The 26,909-nt window shown below is 50.0% G+C and overlaps 3 protein-coding genes across 7 annotated transcripts; 2 read left to right on the forward strand and 1 right to left on the reverse strand.

Moving 5' to 3' along the window:
* Positions 1-525: 525 nt before the first annotated feature.
* Positions 526-17,958, forward strand: ctnnal1 (catenin (cadherin-associated protein), alpha-like 1). Of its 4 annotated transcripts, none has more exons than XM_049750824.2 (19): positions 526-851; positions 12,445-12,634; positions 12,730-12,914; positions 13,054-13,173; positions 13,513-13,602; positions 13,672-13,839; positions 13,936-14,136; positions 14,217-14,306; positions 14,404-14,562; positions 14,633-14,725; positions 15,182-15,332; positions 15,499-15,536; positions 15,624-15,674; positions 15,763-15,917; positions 15,988-16,048; positions 16,375-16,431; positions 16,662-16,781; positions 16,847-16,930; positions 17,102-17,958. In XM_049750824.2, the coding sequence occupies exons 1-19, from the start codon at positions 762-764 to the stop codon at positions 17,285-17,287; spliced, it is 2,289 nt and encodes a 762-aa protein (XP_049606781.1). In that variant the 5' UTR covers positions 526-761; the 3' UTR covers positions 17,288-17,958. The 4 variants fall into 4 exon arrangements, with proteins under 4 accessions (XP_049606781.1, XP_049606782.1, XP_049606783.1 ...); XM_049750825.2 differs by having other exon boundaries at positions 14,220-14,306; XM_049750826.2 differs by having other exon boundaries at positions 527-851; positions 15,988-16,036.
* On the reverse strand, positions 17,931-19,431 carry abitram (actin binding transcription modulator). Of its 2 annotated transcripts, none has more exons than XM_049750878.2 (6): positions 19,257-19,431; positions 18,983-19,034; positions 18,777-18,906; positions 18,626-18,702; positions 18,482-18,551; positions 17,931-18,412 (listed from the first exon to the last, which is right to left on the reverse strand). In XM_049750878.2, the coding sequence occupies exons 1-6, from the start codon at positions 19,339-19,341 to the stop codon at positions 18,263-18,265; spliced, it is 564 nt and encodes a 187-aa protein (XP_049606835.1). In that variant the 5' UTR covers positions 19,342-19,431; the 3' UTR covers positions 17,931-18,262. The 2 variants fall into 2 exon arrangements, with proteins under 2 accessions (XP_049606835.1, XP_068505041.1); XM_068648940.1 differs by having other exon boundaries at positions 19,268-19,409.
* Positions 19,432-24,388: 4,957 nt separating this feature from the next.
* ccn4a (cellular communication network factor 4a) lies at positions 24,389-26,708 on the forward strand. Its single transcript, XM_049750856.2, has 5 exons — positions 24,389-24,672; positions 25,036-25,321; positions 25,397-25,699; positions 25,820-26,013; positions 26,134-26,708. The coding sequence occupies exons 1-5, from the start codon at positions 24,448-24,450 to the stop codon at positions 26,431-26,433; spliced, it is 1,308 nt and encodes a 435-aa protein (XP_049606813.1). The 5' UTR covers positions 24,389-24,447; the 3' UTR covers positions 26,434-26,708.
* The last annotated feature ends 201 nt before the right edge of the window (positions 26,709-26,909 follow it).

The following is a 26,909-nucleotide window of genomic DNA, read 5'->3' on the forward strand; positions in this document are numbered from 1 at the left end:
CTGACATACTACGTGTGCGTGCGTGTGAACAAGAAGCTTCACTGCAGGCTTTGCAATACATAGTGCCTGAGTGTCACAAAGGTGCAAACAGAGCACAAAAAAGGCCTCAAACTGTCGCCAGCATGGCCGCCGACATGTCTTGTGACCTCTCCCGTCATGCAAAGCTCACCAGTGTCAAAGAATCAACTCTGTAGGCCTCATTTGGCTTTTTCTTTAGCTTTTAGGGCTGACACCCTTAAGCGGTAGACCTGCATTCAAGAACGACGCGTACATTATCGAGCTAGTTTGTTTTCGTCACGTAGATTTAGACAGCGTGGGACTAGAAAAGATTAACCAATTATTTTCTCCCCATTTTTAAGTATTCTGGATAGGATAGAAAAAATGCAAGCATTTTAAATGCTACTTTGTGGTGGTTCGGAACAGATATGAGCTGTAACTGTAAATTAATCCGACGGAACATTCTCATTGTGGTCACGCTGCACAAGGTTGCACACGTTCACTTCGAGCAGCGTGTTTGAACGCGAGCGTGCATGTGTGTGCGCTCGTACACGTGAGCTCCAGTCCGCACTCCGCCTCCGGCCGTCAACTTGCATGCACTGGTTTGGCTCGAAGCCGCAGTTGCCACAAATCGAGCGGGGAGCAGCAACCGCAAATCGGACTCCCGACACTCCCCCAGAGATCCGCGGTGAAGTCGGCGGCGTCGCGCGGTTAGTGAGGCTGGCCGGGAGCCGCTGCTCGGTTCGGCGGGAGGGCGTACGAGCATGGCTTCGCCTCCGTGCGGCAACTTGGACTCCGGCCTGGAAATCAAAACTCGCTCGGTGGAGCAGACGCTGATCCCGCTTGTGTCTCAGGTAAAGTCCGCGCGGCAACTTTGCGTGTTTTGCAATGGGTTTTGTCTTGTCGTATAGGGGCGCGCGCGCACTTTAATTGTTGTTGTGTTTCTCCGGTGAAAGCGTGAGTGAAGCACATGGGACATTTTTTTTTTAATGCAAGTTTTAGCTCACGCTGGTCTGTTGTTGGGCAGAACCTGCAAGATTACATAACGTAACACATCGTGTGCATTTTACTCACAACTAGGCGCACGCACAAATGCACCTTTTTTTGCGTGTGCCTGCTAAAAAGTTTCCGAAAAGTTTGCAACATTCCACGCACGCCGATTGGAGGCGAATGCTCAACACACAGCATTCATCCACCGTTCTGACTTGCAACATGCGTGTGACTGCTGAACTCAAAGTTCCCAAACATGTTAATGCTTGACTCTCAGCATTCACGAGGAGTATTTTTTGGGTGGGGGCGGGGTAGTGTGACGGTTTGAAGCTCAGCATTTACTCAGCATTCACGTTTTGGATGTAACGCTTGACCCTTGCTAACACAAACTAACCCAACCTCGTGCGTATAAATGCTTGACTTTTAGCATTCACACATCTACTGGAACAAGTTTGAGTATACGGATTCATTCATCGGAAGACGATATATTTTAATCCTATTTATGCCGCGGAATTTTAAGATGCTTTTTGCATGGTTGAAACGACTTGAATTACTTTTAATAATTTCTTGCGGCATTTATTTTATTGTGCTTCAAAGATATTTTTTTTATTCCTACCTTTCTTTCTTCTGTTTGCGTAGCAACAGATATTGCAAAGAGAATATTTTCCAAGGACTGCTTTTTTGAATGACATCATTCAGTCAGAAGTGAGAGAAGTAAGCATTTGTCGTCCAACAGCTTGTCAGTGACACATTTGTAACGTGAAGAGAAGGCAAACAAAGCAACATTGACAAAATTGCCAAGGCATCGGAGCTTAAAGGGCCAATGGCTTTCTTAAGGTGGACTTTTTGTGTTGTTGTGGCGTTTGATGTCTATCAGGCAGGAAATGAGAAAATCTGCTATCTCGTCTGATCCTTCTGCTGTATTTTTCCCTTGCTATTTCCGAGTCCCCTTATCAGGCGTGATCCCTCCCGAGCCCGGTGGGCGACTCCCGCCTTTGCACATGCACGCCGGATATGCACGGCACATGAACGCTGTCCCACCCAGCTTTGCCCTATTGACGCATTTTTATTGATTCTTTGTGCTTCCATTTCCCCTTTTTGCACTTCCTGCCCGCCCCTTCTCAGCTTGCCTTTAACCACATGACTTTTCACTTCTTATTTGCAACACTGAGGAGGCCTTTTGCTTTTTTTTTTTGTCCCACCAAAGCCTCGGGCTACAGGTTGTCACTCAAGTTAGTTTTTGGTTTTGTTTCAACCGATGTCGCCGCCGCCGCTCCATATCCATACCAATGGTAGCGTACCAGCTGGGATGTAATTAGCCCTCACGTAGAGAGAATGGCAGCGGCGTCAAAGCCTTGCTAACTTGGAGGCTTTTGTCGGTGGTCTCAGGCTCTCACGAGGCGTTTGGAGTTTGATCAGATGGGAGAACAGCTAAACGGCTGTGACAGGGATTTGCTTGGCTTTTTTCCAGAATAATTGGGCCCACCAAACGAGCCCTCTGCCCAAGTATTTTAGCATCAAGTCGTGCTCACTTGATGTCTGAAGTTTGGTAGTGCGATATTCAGCTAAATGGGCCCGTATTTGATGACACGCCCACCCCTTGCACATCATCGAGAGACGCGATTACGAGGCTTGTTGTTTTGTCATGTGACTCAAATTGGATTGCATATTTTTAAATCCCGACAAAAGCTTCCGGGATGCGATTTGCGCGGAGCTTCCACATTTGTTTTTGTCCCTCCAATTCCTGCATAAGCTGTTCTTTTGCCGCGGAAAGCCAAAGCGGCCTCATCACGCGCCTTCCCGCGCTGCCGTTCAAGGCCGCTGTCGTTCTCGAGACAGTCGTCCTTTTGTGTGTACTGTAGTGCCAATGCGCTGGCGGGGTTTGTGTGTCTTTGCGCTTTGGAATGCGCGCTTGTTTGCTTTGGGTCAACAGAAAGCGAAGGGATGTGCAGCGCAAATCAACGCCATCCATAGCCTTGTTTACACCAACAAAGTCATTCAATTTTCAGGAGGTTTTTTCTTTTGCTTTAATTGTATTTGGATTTGATTTTTTCATTCATATGTAATTGTTGTATTGCGGGTCGACCTCGCTATATGTTCTTTATTTTGCCTTTTAAAAGCGAAATGTCCGGACCAAGCACGCGGGAGGCTTCAGAATAGCTTGGTAGCTGCAAAAGTGCTCAAGCTGGGATCTGATTGGCTGGTTGGGCGATGACATAGGCAGCGCGCTATTACCAGGCAGGTGATCTTTCGCCGTCCGTGCATCATTGTTTTCGCAGCCGAAAGTGTGAAGCGGTCGCTGTCGGCGACGCTCACATCCCTGGAGTCGCCATCGATTCTTTTGCCTCTCGTTAAGTGCTGATAAAAGGCTCCATCGACTCCACGCATTTGCTCGTGAAAAGTGTTTTTCCGGCGGGCCAGTGAATCAGAGCGACCGAGGGTTCACGCTTATCTCCAGCGTTGCCAAGGCACATTGTTTTCTCGTCCGGTCGCCAAGCCAACAGCTTCCAGCAATTAGCGTACTTTAGTGGACACGCTGATCAGCTCGTTTTTGCCCATTCTCATTTGAACCCGCAACGTGCGAATGGCGTCAAAGTGGGTTCATACATAAAATCCTAGTCAGGTATGGAGTGGCCCAAGGAGGCAACCAAGAGTGAAAAGATGACAAGTCTGCTGCCTGGGCACTGGCCAAAATGCATGGCCATTATTTTTATGCCCAAAAAAAAAAAAAGCTGTGATTGCAGCGATGAAAGCATTCATGATCATCGTTCTGTCGTTGCTGCGAAAATGCTGGCATGGCGCAGGTACAGCGCAACTATCGAGAAAGATGCGACTCATCTGATGGCGACATGGCGTCACAGCTGCAAGTCGTCCATTTCCACTCATGAGATAGACAGGAAGTGCTCTTTATCAGCTGGGTTGTGGCGGCTAATGTAGTGCTGTGGCCCTTTGCCCCCAAGCCCCGCCACCCACTCTCCTTCAACTTTCAGTCTCTGTCAATCGTTTGCAAGGAATGAGATGAGACAGCTCAGACAGTTGTCATTTGCTGCTAGCTACGTTAGCGCTCTTTGTGACCACGGCTGATGGACGACATCCGCTTTCCTCATTTTGTTTCCCATCACAGAATGGCTCGCCTTGCAGGCCTCTCAATCTTTAATCTCAGTCCCTCCGCTGTGCCCGGATCAACTCCGCCTTGAGACTGGAAGGTTGTTGGGTCGAACCCCGGTCGGGTCATACCAAAGACTATAAATATGGGACCCATTGCCTCCCTGCTTGGCACTCAGCATTAAGGGTTGGAATTGGGGGTTAGATCACCAAATGATTCCCGAGCGCGGCACCGCTGCTGCTCACTGCTCCCCTCTCCCACAGGGGATGGCTCAAAATCACACGGGGATGGCTTAAATGCAGAGGACAAATTTCACTACACCCAGATGTGTGTGTGACGATCATTGGGACTTTAACTTTAACTCATTAGCTAGGCGGGGGCATGAAAGCGGAGCCAAAGTCGACAGTTGTCATGACATGAGACAAACCTCTGCGTTCGGAGTGTTGAAGGAGAAAAAGTGCAGCGGCCGTCGTCCTTTGTTGTGATTCTGGAACCTGTCAAGGAGAGATAGCGTTTTATCAGCTGGGTGATAATGTGGCGCTTCTGTGAGTGGACATCATCCAACCTCGGCATGTAAGATCATATCAGACACTCCCGTCCCGTCTCGTCACTATTTGTGGGCCAGATGACGGGGGGAGGGGGGGGGGGGGGAGTCACCCGCTTTCTATAAATAACGAGCCGATCGAGAGAGGAAGCAACTTTGAGCAGTGCACCTTTGGAAAGTTGCTGGGGGCAATCTGCCCCTGACACGAGTTTCACTGAAATTCAGTCAGATGAACGCCTGAATTCATCCACTGGGAGGGGCCTTCCTTCTCCTGTTTCCAGCCCATGCGTACTATCAAGGGTCAAAAGTCTCTTGAGTGCTTTACAGGCCTGAAGCAGCCCAAGTCGTCTTCGTCCTTGGAGGCTCAATTCTGGTTCTGATGTTTATCTTGATGAATTGACGCCGTCATTCATTTTTGTCTGGGGGGGTTTATCTTTCCGAAAAGCACAAGCCGAGAGGCGAGAGTGTTTCCTCGAGGCGAACTCTTTATAAGTAGTGGTGGAGAGTCACGGCAGTCGGCTTTTGTGTCTGGACCGGGCTGCTTTCTCTTGCTGATCCTTTTCTTCAGCCGAGCATTCTATAGCTGTGGGAAGCCGCATGCTATTATTTCTCCATTACTTGTAATTAGCCATCCCGATGACTGATGGAATGTTCTCCAAGGCCGAGTTGGCAAGCGGTCGGGCCGATCCCGCCGAGGACTTTATTGAATTACCCGCTCATTAAACTCCGCTCTGTAGAAAGACGACACAAGGGACGACATGTGAGCAGCTTGTTTGGACCAACTCTTGTTTTGTTCGTTGGTTTGTTTGGGTTTATTAGAATTTCAGTTCAAAGTCCAAAAACCAGGTCTAATCCAAACGATTAGTGTTAATGAGGACCAGGGGTCTCAAACTCAATTTACCTGGGGGCCGCTGGAGGTAGAGTCTGGGTGAGGCTGGGCCGCAACAAATCGTAATCCACAAAAGTAATCCATAAAAAAGGTCCTGATCCAATCTTCTCAATTTGAACAAATTAACAGTCAGAACATGCAGAACATGAAGAACAGGAACAGTTCTTCAGAACATAGGCTTCATTTCTACTTCCTCCTACTCCTTGCTGCCAGAGACTTGGCAACGCTTCCTCTCACACAGCTGAGCCACATTTGGCTTGAGGGAGGAGGCAACTGAGACCCTCAGTATGGCTTTAAGATGCTCATCTTTAATTCTGGACCTGTACTTTGACTTATTGAAGTTCATTGTGGAGAAGAGCTTTTCACACAGATAGGTGCTGCCAAAAAGGCACATGATCCGCTTGAACATCCTGGAAAGCTCAGGGAAGCTGGGGGGCAGTTCTCTCAAAAATTGTCCAAGCTCCACTGTTCTTCCACTCACTTCCCTGAACTTGGCTTTGAGTTCAGTATTGCACTGCAGGTCAATTAGCTCCATCTGCAGAACAGGGGGGGGCATCCTCAACATCAAAGGAGAAGGGGTCAGCAAAAATGTTAAAAGTGGCTCTGTGTGTCTTGAAGTCTGCAAACCTGTGATCAAATTCTTCTTGTAGCTTCCCAATGGTATCAGCATACTTCTCACCACTGAATGCTGTGCCTGAATCCATTTCCAGCTTTTGCTATCATTTCACTCACAACATAGCTAGCTTTCACAGCCGCTTCGTTCTCTTTGCTTGTTGTTTTGAAAAAAACTTGTTGCCTCAGTAGAGATTATTTAAGTTTGGCGACCCGATCCTCTCGCTCATCTCCCAGGTATTTTGCATACTCCTCAGCATGTTCAGTTGAGTAATGACGTCTGATGTTAAACTCTTTGTTAACAGCAACTTTACCCATGCATATTAGACAGGTTGCGACGTTCCTGTGCTCAACAAAAAAATATTCCGCCTCCCACTTCTCCTGAAATTGCCTGTGCTCATCCGCAACTTTTCTCTTCACGGCAGGTTTTGAAACAGACATGACGAGGGCTGACAAACAATGTACAGCACTAGGTGACAGTGACAAGATATTTCCCTCCACTCGCTCATTCAAACATGTCAAAGTGCTAATTCGCCAATTAGCCAATTGCTATTTCGCCCAGTTGTCACGAGCCTGAGCTACGGGAGCCCATACGTGTCAAAAAAAGTAAAACGGCCAGATGCATGTGCGAAAAGAAATTCGCGGGCCGCACTAACACACAGCTTAGATGTCACGCAGGGGGCCGCAAAATATTGTCCCGAGGGCCGCAATTGGCACGCGGGCCATGAGTTTGAGACCCCTGATGAGGACCAAACTCCATGCAGTGCTCCACGTAGTCATTATCAACAATACAAGACACTGTTCTTGTGTTATCCATTGCCTAATGTAACGCTAACGCGATACGCTAAGCTAAGCAGGTGTCGAACGTTGAGGGGCTTTTGCCGTCACGGTTCCAGCTCCAGCTGGATATCGATTCCCCGCTCGCCTTTGCCGTCTCGCTTCAAATCAGATCGCATCTGACGCAGCGAATTGAGCGCGCGCCGCTTCGTATTTGTTCAGACGGACACGCGGTATTAGCCCGTCACGTCTCTTGCGGATCGTGCGTTCGCCGTTGTCGCCCATCGCGGGTATCCATCTACTGTTCCCTCCCTCGGCTGCTTTATCAAAGTCAAAGTCAAAGTCAGCTTTATTGTCAATTTCTCCACATGCCAAAGACACACAAAGAAACCGAAATTTCGTTCCCCCCTATCCCACGGTGACAAGACATGGCTCACAACAGACAAACAAGTAACAAGTATAACAAAAGCGTGCTGAATAAATAATGAATAAATAACACAACAATAAATAAATAAATAAGAGGAGCAGAAAAAAAAGGAGCAAGTGCGCGTACAGCAGACATTCCCGAAAATAGCGCAACAGTGCCACACGCTACGCAGAAGGGGGTAGCGAGTTCAGGGCCCTAACAGCTTGGGGAAAGAAGCTGTTGGCAAGTCTGGTGGTGCGGGAGCGCAGGCTCCTGTACCTCTTCCCAGAGGGCAGAAGGTCAAACAAAGAGTGAGCCGGGTGACTCACATCTCTGGCAATCGAGGTTGCCTTGCGGGCGAGATGGGAGGTGTAAATGTCCTTCAGGGAGGGGAGCGAAGCACCAATAATCTTACCAGCCGTATTCACTATGCGCTGCAGGGCCTTCAAGTTCTGTTCAGTGCAGTTACCACCCCAGACAGCGATGCAACCGGTGATGACGCTCTCAATAGTGCCACGGTAAAATGTAGACAGGACTGCCTGAGGAGCACATGCACGCCTGAGCTTCCGCAGAAAGTACAGGCGGCGCTGAGCTTTCTTTGCCAGTGACGAGGTGTTTGCGGACCAGGAGAGGTCCTCACTGATGTGCACCCCCAGGAACTTGGTGCAGCTCACCCTCTCCACCACAGCACCATCGATGATCAGCGGCAGGTGTGTTGTGTGACCCTTCCGGAAGTCAACAATGATTTCCTTGGTCTTATTAACGTTCAGCAGGAGGTTGTTGTCCCTGCACCACGTGGTCAGAAGGTCAACCTCCGACCTGTACCGAGTCTCGTCGCCCTTTGTGATGAGACCCACCAGAGTCGTGTCGTCAGCAAACTTCACTATGCGGTTGTCGCTGTAGGTCGCAGTGCAGTCATGCGTCAGCAGGGTGAAGAGTAATGGACTGAGCACGCAGCCCTGGGGGGCCCCCGTGCTCAGCGTGATGCTGGCGGAGATTTTGTCGCCAACACGCACCACCTGAGGCCTCTGACAGAGGAAGTCCAGTATCCAGTTGCAGAGGGAGGTACTGAGGCCCAGCTCGTCGAGTTTGCAGATGAGTCGCTGCGGCACAATGGTGTTGAAGGCAGAGCTGAAGTCCACAAACAGCAACCTCACATATGAGTCCTTTCTCTCCAGATGGGTGAGGGCCGAGTGGAGGGCAGAGCAGATGGCATCCTCAGAGGACCGCTTGGCACGGTACGCAAACTGGAAAGGGTCAATGGTGGGGGGGAGAACGGACTTGATGTGCTCCATGACCAGCCGCTCAAAGCACTTCATGATGATGGGTGTCAGTGCCACAGGGCGGTAGTCATTGAAGCAGGACGGTGCAGGTTTCTTCGGCACAGGAACGATGGTGGCAGCCTTGAAACACGAGGGGACGATGGCCTGCTGCAGGGAAACGTTAAAGATGTCCGTGAAGACACCCGACAGCTCCCCAGCGCAGTCCTTCAGCGCTCGACCCGGGATGTTATCAGGGCCAGCCGCCTTACGGGTGTCAATAGCGGCAAGCGCCCTCCTCACACCGTCGGCAGAGAGGCGCAGGGGCTGCTCGTGTGGGGGGGGGAGTGGTCTTCAGCGGGCAAGTGCTGTTCTGGGCGTCGAAGCGAGCAAAGAAGCGGTTCAGATCGTTCAGCAGACGGATGTCGCCCTCACAGCTCCTCGGCGCGGGCTTGTAGTCCGTGATGGTCTGAATGCCCCGCCAAAGGCTACGTGCGTCCTTGCTGTCCTTGAAGTGGGTGGAGACCTTGCACGAGAACGCCTTCTTCGCTTCTTTGATGCCTCGGGACAGGTCGGCCCTCGCTGTCCTCAAGCCAGCCTCATCCCCCGCTCTGAAAGCCTTGTCCCTGGCCCTCAACAGTCTGAGGACAGCCCCCGTCAGCCACGGCTTCCAGTTCGCGCGAGTGACGACGGATTTCGAGCAAGTCACATCATCGATGCACTTCGTGATGTAAGAGGTAACAGAGTCTGTATACTCCTCTATGTCCGTCCAATCGTTGTAGGTGGCTGCCTGCTTAAACAAGTCCCAGTCAGTGGTGTCGAAGCAGTCACGAAGTGCATCGGAGGCACCCTCAGGCCACACTCGAACCTGCCTCCGAACCGGCCTGGATGCCTTTACCAAGTGTCTGTATGCGGGCAAAAGCAAAACGGTGAGATGGTCAGAAAGCCCCAGATGGGGGAGGGGGGTGGCTTTGAAAGCTCCCTTTTGCGCCGAGTAGACTAGGCCCAGGAAGCTGTCGCCACGTGTCGGAAAAGGAACATGCTGGTGAAGCCTCGGGAAAACAGACTTCAGGTTGGCATGATTGAAGTCTCCAGCGAAGATGGTGAAACCGTCAGGGTGCGCTGTTTGCTGTTCACTGACAGCCTGGTACAGTTCACCAAGCGCCGCGATCCTGTCTCCTTCGATGTTGGAAGGCGGGATGTATACCGCGACTAGCAGAATCGCGGTAAATTCCCTCGGCAGATAAAAAGGACGGCACTTAATGATCACAAACTCCACAAGCGGCGAGCAGTGCTTACATACCACCACAGAGTCCCGGCACCATTCTTCTCGGATGTAGACGCATATTCCACCTCCACGCGACTTTCCCCCTCGTACAATGGCACGGTCCGCCCGATAGCACGCTAGCCGCTCCAGGTGCACTGCAGAGTCCGGAATGTTGTCACTCAACCAGGTCTCGGTGAACACGAGCACACAGCAGTTCCGCACCGTCCGGTTCGTAGACCTCAGCAGGCGAACGTAATCCATTTTGTTGTCCAGCGATCGAACATTCGCCAGAAGAATGGAGGGCACCGCCGGTCGCGCTGGGTTGGCCGCCAGCCTGGCCCGGACGCCTCCGCGCTTGCCCCTCTTCTGCCTCCTCGCACACCGTTTCCGACGGCTCCCAACCGGAGGAGGAATAGCGGGTGAGGTCGGCGACGTTTCAGGACGTAGCAGTCCGAGCGCCTTTAATGTCGACGCTTCAAAGTCCAGAACGCCGCAAAACCCACTTCTGCCGATGTCAAGCAGAACCTGCCTGCTGTACTTGTAGCACGGACGAGACGAACACACAAGACTGTCGGACGAACACTCATTAGACGAACAAATCACCGTACCGACGGGACAGAGAGTGGCCGCTGCGTGTGCACGCGCCGCCATCTTTCAGTGGATGTTTGAATTATCTCTCGTTTGTTATCCGCTGCGGCCGGCTCCTCTTCCTCCACTTCCCGGACTTTTATCAGCCCGGCAGATGACGTTCCTCGTCCTTTTTCCCTAAATGCTCGGGCGGGGCAAGGTTCGGGAAGTCACAGCGGCCGGCCGAGCTGAGTGCGGCACGGCAACGCTGCCAGGAAACAAATCAGCGGCCTCCTGCGTTTACACACCCAGCCACATGCTTGCTCACAAAAATGAATAAAAATAGAGATATTGAATAGCATATACACTGAGAATAAAAGGAATACGTTTTGTGCTGACACCCACTATAAAGACCTCACATTCTTGCTGGGCAAAAATTGGCCAAAAATCCAATTTTCTTTCCAAATTCTGGCTTGGCTCTCAGAGCTGTCCCGGCTTACAATGGTGGGAGCGTTCAGCACCGATGAATCGTGCAAAGTAGCTACGGACGCGACACAAACAGGGTCCAAAAATGCAATCCGTGTCAGCCGTGTCGTCTGCTTTCTGCTTTCATTCCACTCCTAACGGCGTGCGTCTCCCCAGCTGCTTTTGTTTTCCGACTGATTTACATCAGCGATGCGTTCCTGACTCTCGGGAGATATTCAGCTCTGGTGTTGGCCATACCAATAAAACAATTTCTATCAATTTTGAATTGATCCAAACTATCGTATTTTCCGGACTATAAATCACAGTATTTTTTTCATAGTTTGGGCGTGCGATTTATAATCAGGAGCGACTTATATGTGAAATTGTTAACACATTACTTACTACCACTACACATTACATACTCACAAGTATAGTTAATCACTTCACATATTATTTTCACTTAAAACTGCATGAGGGCGCACTAGGCCTGTGGAATAATTAGAACCGCAACTGACAATGAGTTTGACCTCAGCTCCACATGTACTTCCGGAGTCAGCAGCAGCGTTATTTATACACGGAGGATAAAGATTAAATTGGATTTAATGATTTGGACTGACGCTGATGGTCTGATAAACTTGTTATTTATGTTATAGTTATTTGAATAAAAGTTAATATGTTACGTTAGGGGCGGCTCGGTGGCGCACTGGGTAGCACGTCCGCCTCACAGTTAGGAGGGTGCGGGTTCGATTCCACCTCCGGCCCTCCCTGTGTGGAGTTTGCATGTTCTCCCCGGGCCCGCGTGGGTTTTCTCCGGGCACTCCGGTTTCCTCCCACATTCCAAAAACATGCTTGGTAGGCCGATTGAAGACTCCAAATTGTCCCTAGGTGTGAGTGTGAGTGCGATTGGTTGTCTGTCTCTGTGTGCCCTGCGATTGGCTGGCAACCAGTTCAGGGTGTCCCCCGCCTACTGCCCGATGACGGCTGGGATAGGCTCCAGCACGCCCGCGACCCCCGTGGGGACTAAGCGGTTCAGAAAATGGATGGATGGATGGATGTTACGTTAGGCACGTTCTCAGTTCTGCGTTTGTGTTTATGTAAAGTTAGCATACTGTATTGTTTGGCCTGTTGTTGCCTATTCATGTCTGTAGATGTCATGTTGGATTTTGTCAAATAAAGTTCCCCCAGAAATGTGACTTCGGTGCGACTTGTATATGTTTTTTTTCTTCTTTATTATGCATTTTATGGCTGGTGCGACTTGTACTCCGGAGCGACTTATATTCCGGAAAATACGATAAGACAGGTATGAAGTGTTTCCAAACAGTTTCAACGCAGTTTGCGACTTGGTTTCTTACATAAACAGCATCGGTACTTTTCTCTGCGCAATAATAAGTGTGCAAGCAATTAATAATCAAGTGATGGTTCATTGACTGGAGGCATACATAATAGATGGGCTCAGTAGGAGTTGCGTCAAGCACCCTTGGGTGGCCTTTCCCGCCCACTTCTATTTTTACCGGGCCTCCGCTAAGGCTGTGCGATGCGCTCCTGACTTGACTTTTGCCGTCCAGATCACAACGCTGATCAACCACAAAGAGCGTCCCAGAAAGTCTGAGCGCACCCTGGTGGCCATCCAGCGCGTGGGCCAGGCGGTCAGCGTGGCGGTGGGCCGCTTTGTAGCCGTCGGGGAGGCCATCGCCTTGGAGCACCATGAGCTCAAGGACGAGATGGGACACGCCTGCTTCGAGGCGCGCCGAGCCGGTATGTTGGCCACAAAAGAGTCAGGATACACGCAAACTCTCCCACACGTGTTATTCTTGGTCCCGCGTGACTTTCTGCCTTGTCTTGTCCTGCAGGGGACACCATAGCCCAGCTGACAGAGCCGGGCCCACCCTGCGTCGTTCCCTCGCCCTCGGTGACGGTGTTCAGCGACCGCTCAGGTATGGTGAAGGCCGCCCGGCTGCTACTGTCGTCCGTCACAAAGGTTTTGGTGCTTGCCGACCGCATCGTCATCAAGCAGATAGTGGCATCGCGCAACAAGGTAACTGCCTCCGCTAGCTCAACGCTAGGAAAATTAGCATCAGCATAGCCTCAAGCCATTTGAACACAAACTGTGTAGACACATGTAGACAGCCGACATCAGCCCCTAATGAAAGAGTTCTCTCTCTCTCTTGTGGCAGGTCCTGGTGACTCTGGAGCATCTGGAGCGCGTGAGCACCTTCCAGGGGTTTGTGCACATCTTCAGCCAGTTTGGCAACGAGATGGTGGACTTTGCACACCTCACTGGCGACAGACAGAATGTGAGGACTAGTACGCTTCAACTCTGCATGCCGAGTTCTCTTTGGGAGCAGCTTGCACTTTTTTATGCGTCGCTGCTAAGCGGGAGGAAATAATGACTAATAATTACATGGCCTTTGTGCTAAATTGCTGAGAGCGTGTTTGATTCTTTTGTCCCTTGGCCAAATCTTCCTCGTGCCCAGTTGGGTTTTGAGAGGTGCAATTTGTGTCCCTCTCGTTCTATTTTTGTGAGATCCTTTTCTGTTATTTTGGATTTCCGTTTTGTTTTGATGTGTCCCTTCGTAGCAGCACCAGAGACAATTGGCAGGAGCCACTTTTGACCACCCGCGTGTCTGTTGCAGGACTTGAAAGATGAGAGGAAGAAAGCCCGTATGGCAGCGGCTCGGGCCGTGCTGGAGAAATGCACCATGATGCTGTTGACGGCCTCCAAGGTAAAAAGGCTCGCCGTCCGGATGAAGCTGAGCTGAGGCTTTTGACCCATTTGGCTTTGGCGGCCGCAGACTTGCCTGAGGCACCCTGACTGCGAGTCGGCGCGCATCAACAAGGACGCCGTCTTCCAGCGGATGCGCTGCGCCCTTGAGCAGGTCGTGGACATCGTCACCGAGGCCCGCGGCTGCGCCAAAACCGTCCTACCCGCTAGCATCTGCGATGCCGTCAAGGACTACAAGGTGCGCGCTATATCCAGCGCATTTGTCCACCGCACGCCATCTAATGACCAGACTCAAAAAGTAGGTGACTGAAATATTTGCATTTGCTTTGGGCAGATGAGCGTGGAGAGCCTGCGCGACAAGCTGGCCGCCTCGCCACCGGAAGGCGTGGGCCGCCGGCTGGAGGCGCTGGTGGAGCGCACAGAGGACTTCACCGACTCGCCGTACACGGGACACCAGCAGCGCCAGGCCATTCTAGCCCTGTGCCAGCTGGCGCGCCAAGACGCCCGGCAGCTGCTGCACGCCTGGACCCAGGCCGTACGGAGCTTCCTTTTCCTTTCTGGGTTTTCTGGAGCCGCGTGTGAAATGTCTCCCGTCTTGTTTTGCGCCCGCTCCAGCAGCAGTCGCTGCAGGCCATGGAGACCAGCGAGGAGTTGGAAGTGGCCATCGCCAAGTCGTGCCAGAGTGTCAACGACCTCAGACGCGAGGTGACAAGCCATCCGGCCTGTCTGCCGTTTGTTAGCATTTAACTAAGGGATGATGTGGCTGCTTTCAACCGGCACTTCTGCGATTTTGGCATCTCAGTTGCACAAGGTGGCGGTGGGTCGCACCTTCGAGCTGCTGAGGATGCATGCCGAGCACTCGCCGCTGCGTGCGCTCAAGGCTGCCGGCGCCCAGGGCGACCCAGAGGCGGTGGCACAGTATTCCCGAACGCTGACTGAGCAAAAGGAGCAGCTAGTGGAGGTACGACGACGGCCGAGGGATGGCAAGTAGTGTTGCCGACCCCCTTCCCAACGGCTCTCCCCACCCGCAGAACTGTCGGCTGCTGTGTCATGTTTGCGGCACCAAACCGCTGGAGATCACCTGCGTGCACGCCCAGGAAACCTTCCACGTGATCGGCCCGCAGGTAAGCGCCACATTGCTCAGTGGAAACCATCCCGCTATCGCCTGTATTCCGGTTGGCCGCTGCAGACGTCCATTGTTTTTGAAGCCAGCCCGTGCGCCTCTCCCTCATCTAATTGTGTTTGCTGTGGGAAATTGTCCGTGCTTGTAATTATCCGACTCGGTCCTCCAGCGTAATGACTACACGGCCGCAGAGGTGAAAAGTCGAGCCGTTAGTAAGGCAGCAGCACCAGGCGCTATGCTGTTAGCCCAACAGGCTAATTGGCTATTAATGAAAACACCCTCCCGGGGACGACCTCATTTCCTGTAGGACGAATTAACATTGATTTTTTTTAACCTTTGCTGATGTTTTTATGCAGGTTGTCATGATGCCATTTTTTCCTCACTGTGTTATACAATAGCAATAATACATATAATGATAGTCATGATACCAATTATAATTTTACGTGTTTTTCTCAAGATCGTTTCGGCAGCGCAGACGCTTGCGCTGCACCCGTCCAGCAAGATCGCTAAGGAGAACTTGGACGTGTTCTGCGAGGCCTGGGAGTCTCAGCTGGCCGACGTGGTGCTCCTGCTGCGCGAGATCGACGACGTCTTGGAGGGAAAGCAAGGTGCGCACGTTGATTAACTTGTGAATTGCTAAAAACAACTCTGTCTGCAATAATGAAAACATTCAGCGGCAAGCTCGTGCTGTTGTTTTCTACGTGAGGCTTTCAAAGTTCAAGTTGAGGAATGCCGATGAGCTAAAGCCCCATCCGTCCGCTTTTGTGCTTACAGGAGACAAAAGGGCCTATTTGTCCCTTCCCAGAACCGGAGTGAGTCGCCTGCAGTGCACCCATGCGTCCTTCATCACGGCATGGTGAGATACACTTTTGTTTTGGTTCTGTTCTTCCACCTTGCAGAAACACGCCGCCAACACGAAGAGTGCCAAGCCTGTCGAGTTGGACGCCGAGGTGAGGCCACGCTGTCATGCTACAGTGCGTGATCGATTGTCGCCCTAAGCCAGATCAAACCGGCAGCGCCTTTGTGCTGGTCGTGCAGGAGCAGAGCGGCGTGGCCAAAGTGGGCTTGGAGCTGCGACTGCTGTCGTCCGACGTGGACGCCGAACTGGAAAAGTGGGAGGAGCAAGAGCAGCAGGTGGTTCGCCACAGCCAGAGCGTGGCTAGCATGGCCTACAACATGTACCTCTTTACCAGGTTGACTTGTCAGCACAACGTCCTCTTTCGTAGCTTGGTCTTCATTTATTTCTCTGCTTGCCTTTCCCAGAGGCGAGGGGCTGCTCAAGACCACGCTCGATCTCTTCCGTCAAGCTGAGGTACTTCTTCTTGTACGTCTTTCCTGAGGAGTGACCCAATTTTTTTTTTCCAGATCGGGTCGATTACGTTTCCATTCTTTGCAGTCGGGCTATTTTACACTGGTTGGTATGGGGGGGATAAAACAGACAACACCCCAGAAGTGAGAAATCATTTTTCTTGATGGACCCAACGCATCATCAGGCCATTTATTGTTGTTGGTCTGTTCTTGACCTCCTCCCGCCTTTCAAATGATGTCATTTGTTCTGAGATTGATTCTTCAGAAACCGAGACACGCTCCCCCTTCTCGCCTTGCAGAAATCACTTTCTTGTTTGTTTTCCTTGCTCTTGTCCTCTTCAGGTTCTGTCGGAAGAAGGACTCCAGCTGTGCTCTTCCCTGCAAATCTTCAGCACGCAGGTATTTACCGGCAAAACAGCGCTCCCTGCTGTTTTGCCATGTTACGCATTAACACGGTGAAAGGGAACTGGAACGTTTTGGAAGGGCCCAATGTGTGTTTGGAGTAACTGCCTTCAACTTTCCGGGTTGCAGGAAGCGAGTGATTCCTAACCTGAGCTGAACTGAAAATCATGACAAAATCTTGCTGTGTTCACCGAAATTTTCTTTCCATTTATTAAATCTCTTTTCAGCTGGTTGGTGATGAGAAGTTGGCATTGATGTCCAAGGTGGAGAAGCTGCTCGTGTTGTGTCAACAACTGCAGGCGGGGTCCAGGACCCCCGTGCTGGGCAAAAGCGCCACTTTCCAGAAGGTACCACACAGCAACACATTTGATGTGTTGACTAGCTCTTGAGGGCTCCTATCTTGTCTCTTCAGGTGGACTCTTCCATTCAGACTACCAGGAGCATGTTGACCCTCATCCTCAACATTCTTCCAGCGTGTAACAAGCCCAATGCAAAGGTAATTCCCAAAAAAATAAGACAAAATGGATTATTAGAGTTTAAAAAAATTAATGGTGTAGTAGAAGTACTGCGAGTGCGTTGAGAACACGTATTAGTACATGCAAAACAAGCGGAATATCAAGGCTATGGAATAAATGCTCAAACGGCTTTCCATATCCTCTTGTGGCAGTCCAAGTCAGAGCAGAGCAGCCTGGACTCTCCGCAAGATTGGCGCCCGAACACCTCCACACCCGTCCGAGACGGCGAGGACATCCTCCATAACAATGACAACAACGATGGCAGCCACCATGACGAATTTGCCGTCAAGGCCTTCGAGCAGCACTTGGCAGGCCTCAACCTGCTGGAAAGCAACTAAAACGAACACTGGAGCCTGTGGGTCGCGTCATTACACCCGACGGCCACACGAGGGCGACAAAGCTGCCGAAATTGATTCAAGAACTTCACTTGAGCTTTGTGGCGTCGCCCATACTTGTTGTCTTGTACAAACAGTGGATAAAAGGTGACACACCTCTGCTCAAAATGTTGTCATTTAAAAACTCAAATTTTAGTGGAGCCTTTTCAAAACGGCATTACGAAAGAGATCAAAAGTGTGCACACCCTCTTAGAACTGAGGATGTGGCTGTGGTCAGAACGCCTCAATGATGGAAAAGTTTTTAAATGGTTTGTAGGTCTTTTTTGACTCAAAAGAAATTGCATATTTGAACACTGGTGTGTACATTTTACATCCACTGCGTCAACATGATTGTCTTGTGCTATGTGTTTTTGTGCCAGTTTTGCGCTACGCTGTTCCACACTATGTGCCACATAAGGACAACCCAGTTAAATATGCCAAACATGATCTTAAGGAGAAATTTGTTAGCAGGTGTGTACATGGAATGGCCATGATCGATTTTGTGTCGAGATGCTTTTTGTCTCAAAGTGTGAGCAGCTAAGGATGCTTGGTCGGACGTGAAGAAGTTTAGTTTTAGATAAAATAATAAAATGCATAACACGAAGAATAAATAATAAACAATATTTTTTATTAAATCACTGTTGCTTGTTTGATGTGATGTATTCAAAACTAAACAGGATTTTACATTCACCTAAAACTAAACCATAAGGCTTTGAAACTAAAATGTTTTCAATATTTACAACCTCCGATAGGTCCCGTACAAAACTTGAGAACGGAAAAGATGCAACAGGAAGTCCACCATATCAGGCCATTTTGCCCATTTCCAAAAGTATAGAAAAAAGAGGCAAATGTCAAAGAAGTCAGTGCATCAAAGACCAAACGGCTGATGACGTGCAGCCATCCTGAAAGCACGGCTCTTGCACAATTTCACGTATGTCTTCACGACGGCTGCGTTAACGCCGTCGTCTGTGCGGTTTCCCGTCCGGCGATGAGCTTTTCAAAGTCACCTCTGCTCAGAAGGTTCTCCGTGATGCTTTTGCTCTCCTCAAACTTCGGCAGGATGATGGCGATGTAGCCATTCGTGGATGGCTGCACGCAAAAACCGCTTCAAATCAAACTGACGTCATGATTAGATGAACGTTCTTAAGCTTCAGTTACCTTCTCCTGCAAGAGAGCGGGTCTTTCCAGAATGTTCTCGTTGACCTCCAGCAGATGTCCCCTGATGCAGCTGCAAAATAGATTGGGATGACTGGGACAAAATTCTCCACACACGAATTGTGGATACAAAACCGGAAGGTTCACCTGTAGACCGTGAACTCAGTTCCATCCGTGCACGATATACGACACAGTGGTGCAAATTCGGTAAGGAACTGTCCGCCCTGGTGAACGCAAAGCAATAAAAGTGAGTACAGAGGCAGGCTGAAATGCAACACATTCAGGGTGCTAACGTTACCCGCTTGGACTTTCCAGACACTTTGTTGTTTAAACGGCTGCAGCTTTTACTGATCTGGTAATCGATCTTAGTGATGGTTCGCCCTTTCTCCAGCAGCGGGTGAGTTTCGGCCAAGGTGATGACACATATTCTGAAAGAAGAACAGACACAGGTTTTTTTTTATGTATGATCAGCTATTATTTAATTGTAGAACAACAAATAGTTACCTGTTTGAATGCTGAAGAATGCAATGGTCTTCACACGGCTTTCCCTTCATATCTATAAAATGTATGCATTACATAGAAAACTCACAATAAATCAATGATTGGTCCCATTGATCAATTATGAGCTTATATTGTTTTCCATTATTGCAGTGTCCTGACTTGTGAAACACATTTGTATTTCGATATTTTTGCAATAGTGACAACTTAAGCCTCAAGTCCACTTTACACGACGGCTAGGCTAAAAGCCTTACACGAGGACCACTTTGTTTTTATTTACCGGCTCTATACCATCGTGTGTAGTAACGGTCGATCACCGAAGGCGCGGCGGCGTCACCAACTTTGTGCTCCACATCGTCGTCCATGAAATGGATTAAAAGAGAACTACGATGTTCACCTTACTTGTTTCTTGTCGGACAGTAAACAGTGTACCACAAAAAGACGGTCCGCTTTCAAAAGAGACATACAGAAAATGGTTCTGCATTCTAAGTTCCGCGTGTATAAAAAAAAAAAAAAACAGACAGCACTTTTGCAATAGATAAGCAACTAATTGTAAGTATTTGTCTTAACCAAAACATCTGTTATACCATTGCAAACCGTTTTCATGTGTCATAACTTTGGTCAAAATACTGTATGTGCTGAGAAATACTCAACATTGTTGTAACAGCATGTTTTCCGTTGTTTTAGGAGTAGATCTGTCTCGTGCAGTGCACCAGCCGCTGTCCTCTTCACATTTACACAGACAACCTGACAAATTCCGCCTGCAAGTAATTGGCTTCACCAAGCAATCAAGTAAGTGCCGTCCGTCTATTGACTCTAGTCAACCTAAACAGTTTTTCACATTGTCCACAAGATGTCAGAGTAGTACAGGTGTTTGACAGCCAAATGAGTTTTCCGTAAATCTTTCTGTCTGCATCAGCTGCCGCCGAGACGGAAAGTTTTGCTGTCAGGGCCTGTCGTGTGGACTTTTTCCATGACTCTCACGCAACACCAAAAATGTAATGGTCGCTTGGGTGGAAATAGTTCATCTAAAGGGAGAATCTTGCATCAGCCCTAGAATAAAAAAAAACATATGGTCAGTGGTGTTTTCAGGATGAAAGCAAAATGCGGCACACAGCCCACTTGGCTAGATTTGCAGTCAATTTTTAGTTAGCATGCAAGCTAAAACCGCTAGTTTTGATTTAATATGAATAAGCTTGAAGTAAGTTTCTTCACTGTGGCGCCATCTGCTGGAGCTGCTGGGTCGCTGCCCTCCCTGCTTCAAAAGCCAAATGACTAAGTTTACAATAACTCGGCACTCTGTTTTTTGAGATGGGGGTACATGATCACACCATTTTGGACTTGCAAAAGCTCCTCGGAGTCCAATAATGATCCCAGATTGGTGTCCACGGTGCCCCCTCGGCTTCCTGTTCTTGCTGTTTTGGCATTTTCAAGTGTTTATCAGTTGCTCTGCTGTCCATTTGTATCTGTCAGCCTGTCTACATTCCGTGCATTTCACCACTTATTGTTGGAAGGTTCCTTCCCGAGGGGTTCACCGGCGGGCCGCTGTCACTGGAGCGTCTGCAGCTGCAGCAGGCTCACACGCACGCACGCACGCACGCACGCACGCACACACACACACACACACACACACACACACACACAAAAGCACACACGGAGCTCCACGTCAGCTGCTACCGCTACACTCGACTTCTTCTTTGGCATGAAAAACACCCCGGGCGTGGACCTGCTCCAGGAGCTTGGAAAGATAGATAAGGGAACACCTAAGAAAATGGGCCAAGGCCAGGATGCGTTTGAGCAAGTCACAACTCATTAAAGGCCACTGCAGCCAAACAGAAGCCAGAAAAAAAGTATTTTCCTGGAAAAGGACAAGACATTTGCAAATGTGCATTGGGAGGAAGTCTTTTGGTTCCGTCTGGCTCGGAAAAATCCATAGTGCCGGTGCTACCCTCTCCTGTCCTGTAGGTGGCACTAATGCTCATAATGTACTAGGTCACAACTGCCACACTGCCAATGTGAGCTTTTTCTTTCTTTCTTTGTTTCTTTTCATTTTGCATTTTGCTAGATCTGCCCCATTTGAACTCCCTGCCCCATCCAGGTCAGTAACTTTTAACTACTTTGCACAAATCAGTGGTCCCCCAAACAAATGTCAAAAGATGATTGCAGGGTTGTTGAAGTTGTGGTGTGCTCTCCCAAGTTGTTTTCTATAGGTCTTATAGCACTACTAAAAATACCCAAAGCAGTCTGGGGTGCGGCCGGAAATATTTCACTCCCATGGATGTGCGTATGTGAGCGCGAGAACAAAAAACATGACGGATACTTGTTAGGTTCAAGTCAACATATCGTGGGCCTCTCCAAAACCTTTACAGCAACGTAGTGAAACTGGCTGTCCGAGACCTCTTGTTTTCAAATGCGCCCCTCTCCAGAACTATGAACAGGGTGTTGACTAGTTTTAACAATGTGTGCAGTGGACTGGGCCGAGTTCCGAGTATTTTGGCTACAGAAGAGCAACGGCTTTCTGAGGCTTGCACCCTAAAATTACCATGCACTGCACAGGAGGCTTTCTGCCAACACGTAATGTCAATTTTACGAACACAGACATGATTTAACCATGCCCTTTTTACACTAACAAAACACTGACTCATCCACTCTCGCGCTTTAATGAGCAGGCGAGCTTGTAAAAAGGAAGAAGCTATAAACTTTTGAGCAGATCAGGAAAAAGATGCAGATGCAGGAGCACCTCGCCCCGTTTTGGTGGCATTTCCACTAACGTCTTTAGGGGAACCCCAGTAACCCCGACAGCGTTTGAACGCTGCAAGGACATTTCCACAGCCTCTGTCTGAAATGACAAAATTATCCACTGCGAGGTTTTTTCTTACAAGCCAAATTCCCCAGATGCTCGTCAGGGATCGTTTTTCCTTCCAAAGTCGACTCTGCCCTCTCGAAATGACAGACGTCGGGCCACTAGTTAGCGCCTGGCTAGCTGCAAATAACATCTAAAAGCGAGTCTGACTCGATTGCGCAGCCAAAACCACAACTGGCCGCCATGAGACCGTTGCCGTCGTTTTACTCTTGTGTGCAAACTGAGGATGTTGTCAAATGCGGGTACAACAAAACCATAAAAAATAAAAAAAAAATTAAAAAATCTCGACGTAAAATCCATCATTCCGTCTCGCACAACATTCTTTAAGTGAAGCCCGCATGAGGCATTTGTGGCTCTTTTTGTCCGGAAAGGCCCACTCATGAGAATGACATCACATTTTCCGGCTGCCACATCATCCAGCGCAGGGCAGCGTGATACCAGCCGGCTTTTGCACCTTCAGGTTATTCTTCAAAGACAGAAGAGACAGTGCAAAGAGTGAAAGTCTCTTGTGTGGTGCCACCTGTGCGCCCCCCCCCTCCCCCCCTACGTGACCATGTTTTAATGCCAACCTACGAGTACGAGTTTGCTTGCCAGCCAAGCTCATAATGAGCGTGCTGCCTTCAGCCGCCCAGATGGGACTTGCGCATTTATCGCCGTGTCATCATCTATCACCCTGTTATTATGCACCAGGGAGCCATTATGGCCAGGCGCACCTGTGCAAAGCGCATTCCCCCTGTTTTATTTTGTCATCTCTTCCGTTTCAGTTCGTGGTTCCTTCCTCTGTTTCTGTTGTCTTGTATTCCCTGATCCCAATTGTGTGCACCTGTGTGGTTGACACTAATTGTCAGCACTTGTGTCCCAGCCCTTTTGTGTGTATTTAGTCCGTGTCTTCCCCTTGTCTTGTGCCAGTGTGTCTTCCCTCGTCCTGACCACCAGCGATTCATTGCCGTACGAATTCCTACTAAGATTCCTCCTTTCTGTGTCTTCCCCTTGTCTTGTGCCAGTGTGTCTTCCCTCGTCCTGACCACCAGCGATTCATTGCCGTACGAATTCCTACTAAGATTCCTCCTTTCTGTCTCCCCACAGAGCGACGCGTTTTGTTAGTGCCTTTTCCCCCATAGCCCTTTTTGTCTCGCCTGAGTGCGACGCTTTTTGTTTGGACTTTTGCCGAGTGTTTCTCTCGCAAGAGGCGCTTTGAGTTGTCTTTTTGGTCATCTTTCTGTTGGAATAAATCCGTGAAAAGAAAGACTCTGCATCCGAGTCCTCCGCCTTGATCCCTGCCTGACAAGTGGGACCTCCACGTCAACGATATGCACGATCAACTATTTCGAAAATATCGGCAGACGCTTTCACGCTTGTCTGTGTCCTAAAAATAGATTTTCTTTCTGCTCGATCTCGTTGTTTCGCACGTCAGGCAAAACACGTTCTCTTATTGCACGAGAAGATCAGAGGCAAGATGTTGTCATCGCTTCAGCATCTCATCGATTGCTTGCATGTCTTCCAGCTGTGCCTCTCACGAATGACTTTGGCCGACTAACCCAGCGGCCGCAGCGTCAATGGACGGCGGGTCAGCCAAAACACTCCCGAGACAGAGCATTCCTGTGGCGGGTGGGCGGAGAACGCACCACACCATCGAGTAAGGCTCGGCGTCCGTTTTTATGCCGGGCAGGCAGACGCACTTTTGCTTGTTTTCGCCAACTTAGCGTGAACCCAAAAGGAACTCACACAGAGTCCAAATCATTTTTTGCTTCTCCACCGGCGGCGAAGTACCGCTAGACGGGCCCACTCGAATCCTGCGTCTGATTTGTTGCGCTCTCGTTGGCACTTTGAGCGTGACGTCACTTTTTCAATTGGAATCTTTTGGAATGCAGAATCCTCCATTGCCAAGTGGCAGAGTTGCCGTATTGGCGTTTTGGGGAAACATTATTTGGTTTCAAACGCGTTTCTGTGTGAGGCCGATGTTGTGCTTCCCCGAAGACGCGCACGTTGCATTCCGATCGTGGAGGCTCGGAGATGTTGACCCGCGTTGCGGGCACGTTCGCGCCAGGCTGCAGCATTCTTGCTGGAGCGCTTCCATTAATTTTTTTCTTGCCCGTCCGTGAGCTCGAGAGCGCGGCTATATAAAGCATCTCTATATTAGCGGATTGCTTGGTCCACACGTTCAAAAACAAGGCATGTAGCAAAAAGCCACGGGCCTCGCGTGAAATTATTATCCACCCAAAAAGCTCAAGAATCAGAATATCGGGACAAAAAGAGAACGCTCTCAATTTTCTTTAAATGGCAACAACTAGAATAGGTTGCCATTAACTGAGCTTTGCAGCAATATGATTGTAGCTCTGATTGTTTTATGCATTCACCTCCCGATTGAATAATTGTGGCGTATTTAATGTAAAGCTGTTTGTAACGCATCTTTTTCCAATTATGAAGCGCCCTGCGACGTCTGTATTTTCACGCGTTGCCCCAGGGCGCACTTTTTTTTTCGGCGCCAATTGGTGGCGCTAATTCTGCCCAAAAGCTCTTGGACTGAAAGGGCCGCACTCACAGGAGAAGGAGGAGGAGGAGGAGCTGCACACTGAAAAGCCGCGTGTCAAAGCCCGTTGACGTCATCATGGATTTCTTTACACTTGTGCTCGGAACTCGCTCGCTCAGTTGGACGGTGGGTGCGTGCAGGGATGTCGCGGTCGGGTGCAGGATGTGGCGTGTGCGCGCGGAACACTGCGCACTCCGTATAGGAGCACATGAACGGCGTTTCTGGGCTGGATCCATGTCAGGCAACTCGCCCGGGATGAGTTGGCTCCTTTTGTGGGTTATAACTGCAGTCGGGATTCAACAGGTATACAGGAAAGGGTCGGATTGTTTTTCTGGCTTCTGCCTGCACTCGTCCAAATGAATGCATAGAAGTCATCCGTGTATTTCATGGTGTGTGTGTGAGAGTGTGTGTGTGTGTGTGTGTGTGGGGGGGGATCATAAGTCATCCAAACATTAGAAGCAGTGTTCTTGATCAAGTCTGCTTTGGCGACCTAATGTGGCCATCAGGGGTCACTGCGCCTCTAATGCTGCAAACTGTTGCTGGATTCAGCGATGGCTTAATTTTGTCCTTACAAACTCGACGACAATGATTAAGTGACGGTGGATTACTAGAAATTGCTGCAGTGGACAAAGCAGTTTTGAGTCTTTCTCACTTTGCGTCCCACAGACGTCCTCCCAGCAGAATGCCACCGCTGTGCCCGCGGCGCTCACGTCGCCGTCGGCCGAACCCTACACCCCCGTGCGCTACTGCCACTGGCCTTGCGAGTGTCCCGCCCGGCCGCCCGCCTGCCCGCCGGGCGTCAGCCTGCTGATGGACGGCTGCGGCTGCTGCAAGGCCTGCGCCCGGCAGGTGGGCGAGGTGTGCAATGAGGCCGACACCTGCGACCACCACAGGGGGCTCTACTGTGACTACAGCTCGGACAAGCCCAGGTACGAAAAGGGCTTGTGTGCATGTAAGTGTCGCTCGCTCGCAGTCTCCGTGTAGCGTCTCGGTCATCCGCAAATTCCCCCCCGCCCCCTTCCGCTAGACATGGTGGGTACCGGCTGTGAGCACGACGGCATCATATACCGCAACGGGCAGAGCTTCCAGCCCAGCTGCAAGTACCAGTGCGTGTGCGTCAACGGCGCTATCGGCTGCGTGCCGCTCTGCACCCAGTCCAAGCCGCCGCGCGTCTGGTGCCAGAACCCGCGCCGCGTCAAGGTGCCCGGACGCTGCTGCGAGGAGTGGATATGCGACGAGCCCAAGAGGGGACGCAAGACGGCGCCCAGGCACGCCGTGGAGTCGAACATGGATGAAAACAACAGAGCTGCACACGCGCTAGGCGATATGGGTATGAGTTCTTCGACTCGCCTCAACAATCACACCACAAGATGGCGACAAAGCGGCGCTTTTATGAAATCGCTAAATTTGCTGTGTCGGGGTTTGTCCACGTGTTTTCCGCATGTGTCAGCGCCCCCCGCTGAACTGAGCAGCTGGCACAAGAACTGTGTCAGCCAGACCACGTCTTGGAGTCCCTGCTCCAAGACGTGCGGGCGCGGTCTGTCTCTGCGTGTCTCCAATGCCAACCGGCGCTGCGAGTTGGTCAAGGAGTCGCGCCTGTGTACCCTGCGGCCGTGCGACATCGACTTCACCAAGCACATCAAGGTATAGATGCAGCACCCCCCCTGCCGTTTTCCCTTCCTTCTTCCCGACATTTTTTTTCCTCGCTCGTTATGACAATGAGATTTTGGTAAGCTGCTTGGTGGTCCTCGTTGTGGTCGTCAGGTGGGCAAGAAGTGCTTGAACGTTTACCGCGAGGAGCGTGCGTCCAACATGAGCATCTCGGGCTGCACCAGCAACAAGCAGTACCGGCCTAAGTTCTGCGGCGTGTGCACGGACGAGCGCTGCTGCATTCCGTACAAATCTAAGACGGTGAATGTGGACTTTGTGTGCCCGGACGGCTCGGCTGTGTCGTGGAAGGTGATGTGGGTACAGGCTTGCTTTTGCAACCTCAGCTGCAAGAACCCCAACGACATCTTTGCCGAGCTGGAGAATTACTACGGGTACCCCGAGGTCAGCAACTAATTAAGCCCCGCCCTTCCCCGCTCCACTGATGCCTTGCAAAAGGGACTTGAGAAGTTGTTATAAAAAGTGGCAAAATGGATGGATGGATGGCCGCACTTTCATGTCAGTGTCAGCTCTTTTTTTACACCCTCAATCAGACAAAGAAACAAAAAAAAACCCTGATATTTATAATGCTGAATGATGCATTACACGTTAATTTTGTCATTCACAGGCCTTGGAAATGCCCCCCTAAAAAAACATGGAAAAATAAACACCTGCATGATATTTATAATGAATGATGCATTAGACTTTAATTTTGTCATTTTTCAAATCATAAAAAGATAGGCCTTGGAAATGCCCCAAAAAAACACGAACCACTACATTTGACTTTAATGGCCGTTTTAAAATACTCTCTCAACATTGTTCCTCAATACAGTTGGCGCATTTAATTTTTGAAATGTCAAATACAGGTCCAGAAAGTAAAAAGCCTGCCACAG

This window comes from Syngnathus scovelli, chromosome 19 (genome assembly GCF_024217435.2).
Source record: "Syngnathus scovelli strain Florida chromosome 19, RoL_Ssco_1.2, whole genome shotgun sequence".
Classification (NCBI taxonomy): Eukaryota; Metazoa; Chordata; class Actinopteri; order Syngnathiformes; family Syngnathidae; genus Syngnathus; species Syngnathus scovelli.